Source organism: Barbus barbus (genome assembly GCF_936440315.1).
Source record: "Barbus barbus genome assembly, chromosome: 7".
NCBI classification, from domain to species: Eukaryota; Metazoa; Chordata; class Actinopteri; order Cypriniformes; family Cyprinidae; genus Barbus; species Barbus barbus.
The window spans coordinates 29,465,580-29,476,862 of record NC_136735.1 but is presented as its reverse complement, the minus strand read 5'-3'; the positions used below and the strand labels follow the sequence as shown (position 1 = coordinate 29,476,862).

General features: G+C 34.3%; 1 protein-coding gene across 1 annotated transcript; it reads left to right on the top strand.

The window, feature by feature from the left end:
* Positions 1-740: 740 nt before the first annotated feature.
* On the top strand, positions 741-7,270 carry LOC306872353 (sodium-dependent phosphate transport protein 2B-like). Its single transcript, XM_079420867.1, has 13 exons — positions 741-1,138; positions 2,264-2,327; positions 2,427-2,513; positions 2,739-2,867; positions 3,143-3,286; positions 3,924-4,035; positions 4,256-4,451; positions 4,703-4,798; positions 4,917-5,004; positions 5,112-5,279; positions 5,491-5,607; positions 6,085-6,209; positions 6,293-7,270. The coding sequence occupies exons 2-13, from the start codon at positions 2,267-2,269 to the stop codon at positions 6,842-6,844; spliced, it is 1,875 nt and encodes a 624-aa protein (XP_079276993.1). The 5' UTR covers positions 741-1,138; positions 2,264-2,266; the 3' UTR covers positions 6,845-7,270.
* Positions 7,271-11,283: the final 4,013 nt, after the last annotated feature.

Here is an 11,283-nt window from a genome sequence, read left to right as displayed (position 1 = left end):
AGTTTTGATATATTTATGGTAGGAAATTTACAAAATATCTTAATGGAACATGATCTTTACTTAATATCCTAATGATTTTTGGCATAAAAGAAAAATCAATCATTTTGACCCATACAGTGTATTTTTGGCTTTTGCTATAAATATACCCCAGCGACGTAAGACTGGTTTTGTGTTCCAGGGTCACATATATGTGTGTATACTGTGTATATTTATTATTTATATATAAATACACACACATGCATGTATATATTTCTTTATACATAGCCTTGATACATAATAAATACACACACACACACACACATATATATATATTATATAAACAAAAACTTTTATTTTGGATCTGATTAATCATTGCCCAGCACTAGATTTTATTTTAATATTTTTAGTTTCATTTTTGTTAAAGTTTAAGTAATTTTGTTCTGTGCTTTTGTCATTTCATAACCATAATCATAACCCTATTTCAGTTTTACTTCTAGTTATTTTAGTAGGTTAAGCTAATATCTAAAGTCACAGTCAATGCTTAGTGAAAGTACTTTAAAAGTGCCCCAGTGACAGCTTTCACAACTTTTATCTGTAAGTGTACCTCTCATATGAAACGTGATGCAGGGCACATCATGGCACATCACAAACACAATTGCACATTAGGTCTTCCATATCAAGGACTTTAAAAACCAGACACCTTTACACAGTCATTATCTGATGCCACACTCGGACACTTCGAACCATGCGCATGAATGGGCGCACACATACACGCACACACACACAGACACACTCCCTTTTCCGAGTGTTATCACTGACGTGGTAAACCTTGGACAGGGGAATCCTAAATGATCTGCTGGGGGGATATAAATGTGTCTGACCGAACAGAGGATGGACTGAGCCACTCTGAACAACAGCAGAATTTGAGACAGATCACCTGGACATGTGTGTTTCACTGAGTGGTCTCCTTCAAGAAAAGTGCTTCTGTTCAGGCTGTAGTTTTTTCAGTTGAGGTCTGAAAGTAACAACCTAGAGAGGGAACACGGTTCAGACCATAGAGAAGTCACATATTGAACGCAAAGCACGCGTGGCAGAAGGTGTTCAGAAGTGTTTGGACAGCATTTGAGAAGCCATCACAGGCAACAAGACTATACCTCAGGTGGGTGTTTTATCTGTGAAAATGCCTTTAGAACATATTAAAAATGATGAAATATTCAATTAATTAGTTCAAATACAAAATATAATCTTAATATTGAACATTTAGATTTTAATTAATTAAATTATAATTTTTTCACTTTTATACCAGTAGTGTATAATTTATACATATAAAGCAAAATACATATTTAAAACAGTGAGGATTACAAGTGCAGTTAAATGCAATGTATAATATTTACATCACATAAATATAAATTTTAAACTAAGCATGAAAATAGTCTAGCAATTCAAATTATATTTATAATTATTACTAAATTATATCATACAGATCTCATTATTGATTATGTCAACAGACTTAAAAATATATCCTAAAATAACCTGTTGTGCAACAGCAACAGCATCATCATCATTCCATTCTTTCTAGGAAAATAACAAACGCTTCTCATTTTTCCAACCAAACAGTTTTACTGTTCTTTAAAAGCTTGTATAAGCTTCATTTGATTTTTGTATATATTGCGAAAAACTAAGATGAGCCACAATGTGAGTCGTATTCTGTTCATTGTCAGCGCTGAAGCTAGTGTGGAAAGAAGCCAGTGTGGAAATTATTTGGCACAGAACAGAAATCAATCCAAAAACATGTGAGTTAAATCAATTGAGGAAACTCTGATTATTGTGATGCTACAAAAGAACAAGTACCTACAAAAAACTAAAACTATTATAATTATATATAATATTATATATATGTACTGTATATATATGTATATGTATGTGTGTATATATATATATATATATATATTATATTGTAAACAACGCAACATTTAAAATAGAATTTTGAAATTATTGAATTATTGAAATACTTTACAGAGGTCTTAATGAATATTTATCTTTCGTATCATATCTTGGTCTTTTTTCCACGCCAATAAAGCAATTTCATAATAGTAATTAGTAGTATCACTTTATCTTTAAAGAACCTGAATGGAATATCGCTGACAGTTATGAAAATGGCTTTAGCATTACTATTACATTTGTACAGTAGAGAAGATGCCACAAACAATTACCATCTATTCAGTCCATAAAACTGAAAATGAATCAATAAAACAGAACCATAACTGATATCTATATTTCACAGGCAATGGCACCAAGAACAAAGCAAGAGGATGAACCTGAGGGGAAGCCAACAGAAACACTTGATGGTAGGTACAGTGAATATTTGAGTATAAATTGTATTTGTATAAATTGTGTATCAAAATCAAACCTGTTTTAGTGAAGTTTCCCTTCACGTCTTCTCTCAGTGGCCCCTGCTGTTTCCACAGCGGCTCTAATTGAGGATGATCCCTGGGACATGCCTGAATTGCAGGACACAGGAATTAAATGGGCAGGTATGCTGAATGATTGTTTGTAAGGCTGGCGGACTTTACCAAAACTATCTTTACTAAATACATATTTTGTTTTTAACCCTAAAAAGCCTACTGTATCATATTTGATACACAACATTTTAAGCCTATGATCAATTCTTTCTTTCTTTTTTTAAGGCTTTACAAGGTTAAATAAATAATTAACTATTACTTAATCATTTTCTCTCTTTCTGTCTGTTAATTGATTAGATCTGGACACTAAAGGGAAGATCTTGAGAGTTGTAACCACAGCAGCAAAGCTGATTCTGCTGCTTGGTTTGCTCTACATGTTTGTTTGCTCACTGGACCTCCTCAGCTCAGCTTTCCAGCTTGTTGGAGGTATACTTTGAAATAAACACTTCAATAAAACACTAAAGTACAGTTTTCAGTGACTGAAAGAATGCATTAGCTTCTTAGTGCATTTAAAGGATAGTCCACTCAAAGTCCACTCATCATTTACTCAGCCTCATGTCGTTACAGACCGTTACATGACTTCCACTGTATGGACAATATATATATAAAGTCATGCCCTTTTTGCTTTTAATTGAACGATTTTTAAAAGTGCAATCTCATTGTAATTCGTTATGCATAACAAATACTTTTTTTTTTTTCAGGTAAAGCAGCAGGGGACATTTTCCAGGAGAATACAGTGCTATCAAACCCTTTGGCAGGCCTGGTAATCGGGATGCTGGTAACGCTCCTAGTCCAGAGCTCCAGTACTTCCTCATCTATTGTGGTCAGCATGGTCTCCTCTGGATGTGAGTATCAAATCAAACTAACGCCGATTATCAGTTTTATGACCAGATATCAGACCTAGCGATGATTAGGAAAGTAAACATGAATTAATCAATGCATCAATCTAAAACTAAAAAGAGTGTTTTGGTCACATTATTTTATAAGGTCCAATTCTATCTATTAACAAACAATTAACTACGACTTTTGCCGCTTATTAATAGTTAGAAAGGTAGTTGTTACATTTAGGTATTGGGATTAGGGATGTAGAATATGGTTATGTAGAATATGTGCTTTGGAAGTACTAATAAACAGCCAATATGTTTATAATGGGCATGCTAAAAAAGCAACTAGTTAATAATGAGAATTGTTCCTTATGCTAAATTGTTATCAGTAGCCTATTTCATATCTGACTTCTGATTGTCAGTTTAAAAATCTAGCCCATTCACCACAGTGAAAATGGTCCTTTCTGTTACATTTGTGTCTGGAACCAATTTTGTAGCAAAATATTTGAATAGAACTGATTCAAACTGATTTGAATCAGGAATGCAGACTTGATGTCATTATTTGGTACAAAATCATAGTCAAATTAAATCGAATCATTGTCAGAGCAAATCTTGATGTAGTAAATTCCACCTTTAATAAATTTGAACTCCTCAACAGTGCTGGAGGTCGCAACTGCTGTTCCTATTATTATGGGGACTAACATCGGCACGTCAGTCACTAATACTGTTGTAGCCATGACACAAGTTGGTGACAGGAACAAGTTCCGCAGGTACAGTAAGGCTTCAATATTAACTTAATAATGTATCATGACTGAACAGAACATTACATGAACCAGGAACAGATTTTATGTTTCAGAGAGAAATTTACTTAAAGGGACACTTCATCCAATAAATGACCATTCTGTCATAATTTAGAGATTACACGAGTTATGAAGAGTTTTGAAGATATTAATGATATTTAATTGAGATATGACTCTTTTCTATGTCCAGGGCATTTGCGGGAGCCACCGTGCATGATTTCTTTAACTGGCTCTCTGTCCTGGTGCTTTTGCCACTGGAAATCGCCACAGGTTACCTGGTGAAGCTCACAGAGCTCATAATCAAATCATTTAATATCCAGAGTGGAGAAAATGCACCAGCCCTTCTGAATGTTATCACTGACCCCCTCACCCACTCTATCATTGAGGTATGTATGTGTGTGTGTGTGTGTGTGTGTGTCGGTAGGTGTGAGTTCTATCGGTATGTTGAAAGAAGCTAACATTAATAACAGGACAGAACGAGTGAATTGCTCCACGCAAACATTTATATTGCCCTCCTGTACAGTACAAAGTTACAAGGGTTGCAGATCACAAAGAGCGAGATAGATTAGTAATCTTAAACTATGTTAGAAGTATAAATATGAATAATTAATACTTTAAATGTTTTGTTTTTTTAAAGCTGGATGAATCTGTGATAAGCGGCATTGCAACTGGAGACCCTGAAGCCAAGAACAAATCTCTCATCAAGGTCTGGTGTCAGACAGCCTCAAACACGGTAAATGATTTCAGATGGAAGATGGAAAAATGCCATAATACTTTTGCACACATATGACAAACTACTGTGATTTTCTGATATTTCTGACAACTGACAATATGTATTTTTTTTCTTCTAGACTGTCCAGAATGTGACAGCATCAAACTGCAGCGACTTCCCTTGTTGGGAACTGAAAAATGTTACAGAAGTTTTTAACATCAAAAAATGTGAGTTTAAAACTACACCTATATGATATTGATAATCCAGTAATCATTATGCTAACACAGACTAAACAAGTAGACACTGTCACTTATCTGTGGTCTCTCTATTCTAGGCAGTCACATCTTTGTGAGCACAAATCTTTCTGACCTGGCGGTGGGTCTGATTCTACTGGCTTGTTCTCTGCTCATCCTGTGCACTTGCCTCATTTTAATCGTGAAACTGCTCAACTCGATGCTCAAGGGCCAGGTTGCTGTTGCCATCAACAAGATAATGAACACTGGTCAGCATCCTTGAGATATTTTACAACCAGAGTGCAGATTTAGAAGTTAACCTTTGGTAAAATAAGCAAAATGAGTAAAGCTGGTATTTAAATTTTACTACACTATATTTTGTGTTGGCTGGTATACATATAGTTTTATATATATATACATATATAAAACAGAAACAAATATATAAATATATCTTTGTTTGTTTGTTTTTTGTATGCACAGATTTTCCATTTCCATTTGCATGGCTGACTGGATACATTGCAATTTTGGTTGGCGCAGGAATGACTTTTATTGTCCAGAGCAGTTCTGTCTTTACCTCGGCTATAACTCCACTTGTTGGTCAGTACAACCATCTATGTTTTTGTCTTTTATTGTCAAAGTTTGTCATTATTTTCTCACCTTAATATTTTATACAAACCTATATGACTTGATTTCTTCTGTGGAACACAAAAACAGAATAGTTGGTAACACTTTATTTTAAGGCATCCTTGTTACAAGTTACATGTACTTACTGTTATAATAACAACAAATTATGCATAATTACATGCAAGTAACCCTAACCCTAACCATGTAGTAAGTACATGTAGTTAATTAATATTACACAGTACTTAAATGTATAATTACACTGGAAGGACACCTTAAAATAAAGTGAATCCGAAATGTTGAATTGGAGTCATATATATATATATTATATTATATTTTGTATTTATATAACTGCCTTTTTTCCTAAGAACATTTGGATGTATTTAACTATTCAACAATGCTCCTACAAACTAACAAAGCTAGTGTTCTTTTGTGTGTTCTTTTTGGTCTCAGGCATTGGTGTTATAAAACTTGAGAGGGCATATCCTCTTTCCCTGGGATCCAATATTGGAACAACTACTACTGCAATATTAGCCGCCATGGCTAGTCCAGGAGAAACGCTTGGAAATTCATTACAGGTTAGCATGACATGCAAATGTGTTCACAATCAAACTCACACACCCAGTCCATAACCTAATGGTGTAACTCTTCTCTCCATTAGATTGCCTTGGTTCATCTCTTCTTCAACCTCTCTGGGATTGTGCTGTGGTACCCAATCCCTTTCACACGTCTCCCCATCCGACTGGCAAAGGCTCTTGGTCAAATAACAGCTCAATACCGTTGGTTTTCAGGCTTTTACATCATCTTCTGCTTCTTCGTTTTCCCTCTACTGGTCTTTGGCCTGTCTTTGGCTGGTTGGCAGGTCCTTGTGGGAGTTCTTGTTCCCATAGTGGCCGTTCTGATCTTCGTTATCATTGTTAACATTCTACAGAAGCACAAACCTCAGTGGCTTCCTTCTGCTCTTCGTTCTTGGGACTTTCTTCCTCTATGGGCCCACTCCCTTGAACCATGGGATAGAGTAGTTACCATAATGGCCGCTCGCTGCTGCTGTTGCTGCAAGTGCTGCAAAGTTACGGAAGAAGACGAAGAGACAGGAACACATGAAAATAAAGATCAAGAAATTGAAATGTATGACAATCCGACAATGACTGAGACCAAGGAGGCCAAGAAAACATCAGGCAGTTGTGAAATCCTCAAGGCAACCTCTTTATAGAGACAAACAGAGCATTATAGGTTATTACTGTACATATCCAACTTTAGAGCAAGAATAAAGAGGAAACCAATATTTAATTTAAACATATATTTTGCTTCTTATATTGACATTTTTATACAAAGATGCTATTTTGTACAGGATATTGTCAATGTTATTGTTAAATACACAATCTTGTGTTACATATTATGAGATTTTCTGATAATCTTTTTATTTATATCAACATGAAAAGCATACATTTATTTTGAATACCTCTATGTGGAATTAAATGCAAGCGAACACACAAAGTCTAATATAAAATATGTTTTAAATCAGATTTCAGTTCATTATCCTCTGTTTTACTGTTTTCCTTTTATTTATGTAAACTTTATTTAACATGCTGTAAATATTGCGATGATTTTACAATATTAAACAGTAATTTCTTGCAGTAAATCAATGTATTCAGAATTTGAACAGCACTGTTTCATTGAGAAATTAAGATAGACTTTGAAGTCTGATAATAATGTTGTAGAAATGTTTTACTCTTGTATAAACAAGGAGGAATTAATATTGTTAATGTTGACACAGATAATCATTGTTATTCTGCAGGAAAATCGCTACATCTCTGTCATATCCTGCTTGGTATGAAATAGATAGACGCTATTTACACCAAGTGCAAATAGCATATTTTTTTAGTGACAGATGCTATTTACACTGTGCAAATAGCGATGGATTCTATTTACACTATGTTAAAATAGCAAGATTTCCTGCTATTTATACTACTTATTGCAAATAGTGACAATTATCTGCACCTCAGTACTGTAGTACATTATAAAACAGTACGCAATAATAACGTACTGAGTGTAAATTATAATTTTAATTCAAATTTATTAAATGGATGCCACCTTATTGGGACAATAAAGCCCTTCCTACACCTACCCTAACCCTACCCGATACTTTATTTTCAACTTTTTGATTTTTCCCTTAATTTTTATTGAAAATAAATGCCTTTCTGATGCGATATGAGATTTGAAAAGGGAGAAAAAAATGTTTGGCAAAAGTTGGGCTCGAACTCGGGTCGATCGCGTCAAAAAGCATACGCCTTACCATCTACGCCACTGAAACTGATGTTGAACTAACTTCTTTTTTTATTCTTGACTAACCCAATCACACGTTAGTGGGCGGAGTTAGTGTAAATAGCCTTTGCCAACAAGATGGGCTATTTGCACTTAGTGTAAATAGACACTTCATTACTTTTCCCCCATTTATTGACTGACAGTGCGCTGTGTGAGCATGCTGTTACTATAGATCTAAATGTGAATGTGCATGAATTCATCCCACTCGCAAAAAACAGATTTAGTATTCATCAAAATGAATTAAAACAGTGAAATGCAAACTCAGAATGTGACGCAAACTGCAATAATTAAATATGTTAAACAACACAAATGTATCTAATCCCATTTTATTAACCAATGTCTTTGCTGCTGACCTTTGATGATCCAGTTCAACCATACTAATAAGCAAAAATTACTTTAGATAAACTAACAATTGTACTTCATTGTTTTTTTATTGCCGAAGAGTGTTAAACCTTCTTATCCTGAGTTTTACTTTACAGACGTGAATTTACTTTTCCTTCACAAGATACAGGGCTTTTACATTTGTATTAATGTAATTTCTTGTATTAAAAACAATCAAGCCCTGCTCATATTTAAAAAGTAACGCAAAAGTAACGTAACGCACTACTTTCCATAAAAAGTAGCTAAGTAACGTAATTAGTTACTTTTTTAGGGAGTAACGCAATATTGTAATGTATTACTTTTAAAAGTGCCTTTCCCCAACACTGTATATTACACAATGTAATTATGATGAATTGACTAATGTAAAAATTACTGCGAAAGTATGACCCCTAGAAGCCATGGATCTACAACAAACTACACAAGGTTTTACAGTATACACAACATGGATATTTTCTCCTGCTCCTGTTGACTTTGAAGCCACAGTATATGTAATTGTCCTTTAATTGTGATCATATAGAAATACTACAGTACAATGACTGTGAAAGAACTGGTAGCCAGCAAAATACTGCAAATTCATACTAAAACTTACAAAAATATTCTTTAAACAAATAAAACTTTTAAATAGAAATCAGATTTTTGTTGCCATTTGTATTTTATGTGAATGCTATCATTAATGTAGTCCAAAACTAAACTCTATTCATCCCTCCTAGGATTTCAATTCGGATTGCTTTATGAAATTTAGTTCTTATCTTGTATAGATTACAAAAGGATGAATATGTGAAAGATTATGAATCAAATGAATTATGAATGAGAAACAGTCTTTCCTGAACACGTCTTTTTATCACAATAAAAAGTTATATATACACTTCAGACTTTTCTTCTCAGAATTGTGTGCTAAAAAGTCAGTTACTTTTGTTTTGTGGAGGAAGTAACCATAACTACTCTTAGTTAGTCAAAAACAAGGCTGATTCACAAACAAATTGGAGCCTTATGAATGCCTTTTATGAATCATTCAAAAAGACTTAAGTTCTCTGAATGAGCTCTGTCAGAGCATTTACTGATTCAAAGTTAACACAGTGAACTGCAAATCATCATTTTTTTTTAATTTCGTAAGTCACAGCATCCTTGTCACCCCTCTTTTACTGATTTGTGCAATGTACCATTCCCCTCAATTATCTCTCTTCCTCTATTATAGTTAATGATTCTTCTGCTTAGGGCATGATTATCGGTCACATTCCACATGTTCTTGCATGTTATCAGAAAAACTCATGATGTATTAGAAACTTTATGGCCAGTGGGTAGGTTTGAGGCAATTAACTCAAGCTTTGTCTCTATGTCTCTGTCTGTTTCATGCTCTATCAACCTGTTTATGACATGCCATTATTTTAAGGTCCTTCTTCAGAAAGGGATGAAATGGCAGAGGGTGAAGGAGGTTGTTAAAGTTATCAATTAATTGATAATAACTTGATTGAAGCAGACCCAGAGCAGGGTGAAGATGAGGGGGAACAGCTTTGCCCTTTTTGGCCATATCTTTATGGTTGAACATGTTATCCTGTGGTGTCTATCAGCAATATTTATTGAGATTACCAAGTACTAAATGAACCCTGCTGTGTCATTTGTGCTTTCCTGAATAATAAAAGATCACAAATGATTAAATATTAGTATAAATATAAGCTCTTGGAACTAGCTCAGCTCTTTGGCTGTTGTGCAACAATTTTAAAATCTTGCTTTAATGATTTGGTGCACTTTAGTATAGGGACCAATTCTCACTATTAATAAGTTGCTTATTAACATGCACATTACTATTGGCTGTTTATTAGTTATAAAGCACACATTAATGTCAAATGAACTGTGTTGAAAATGAAAGAAACAAGATTTAACCACCGAGTTGCCCTGTTTATCAAATTTCAGAGAGACATCAAACTGAACCCCAAGATTCTTAACTATCGATTTACAGAAGGAAGCCAAGTTATTAATTAGTGACATACAAGATTTCCATCTCAGCAATTCTTGTTGCTGCGGGTTGAACGCTGATGAGATCAAAATAAAAAGAGAGCTTTTACACAACCTGAGAGTTAAATGCCTACAATGCCGTTGAAGAGAGAGTTCACTGTCTAAAATGATGTTAAGTAAATAAAAATGGAGTAACTAAAATGTTCTCAAAGACTTCATGATCTCATGACCTTATTGCTGTTGATTTAATTGAGGGCAAAACACATAATCGTTACGTAAGTAGCATATTATCCTACTGTACTCTTCTTACAGGTCAACCTGGCATCAAGTGCCTTGTTCAACGGGATGATAATCACGACTTGCTCCTTGTGTAGATCAAATAGCAACCTTCATCATCTGATGAAGATGATGATCATGGATCATTTTAATAATAATAATAATAATAAAATAAATAAATAAATAAAATTCCTTCCAGGCAGATGTATCTCACCAAAAGCTGTGGGGACAAGGACCCTCATGAGGGTCAGCCAGCATAGGGCATCCCTAGCCCCCTTTCGAAGGAAAAAAATGTTTTAAATTGTTCTAATCTTAATTCAAGTGATGAGTACTGTATCTTATATCAGCCATACACTTAACCTTATGTTTTAGCTGCAAAGTGATTTTCAAAGATTATTGGAGAACGCTTTACAAGGAACACTATTAATTCAGTCTTTTTACTTAAAAACGTAACGTTTAATTCGATGTGTTGCTTACCGTTTCTTTGTAATTATTTGTGGATATCTAGCCATTTTGGAGCGAAATTTCGAAATAAATAGTATACCCCCCCTTCAGACAGTGTAATACAGCAGCATTTTCGCAGTGACATAATACTGCCATCTGGTGATGTGAATGCAGATTAGTTGTTATCGCAGATCTATGGCATGAATTAGACCACATATAATGTGCAGGTTTATCATTTCAAAATGACTGGAATGCATGCAATTGAAAGAGGTG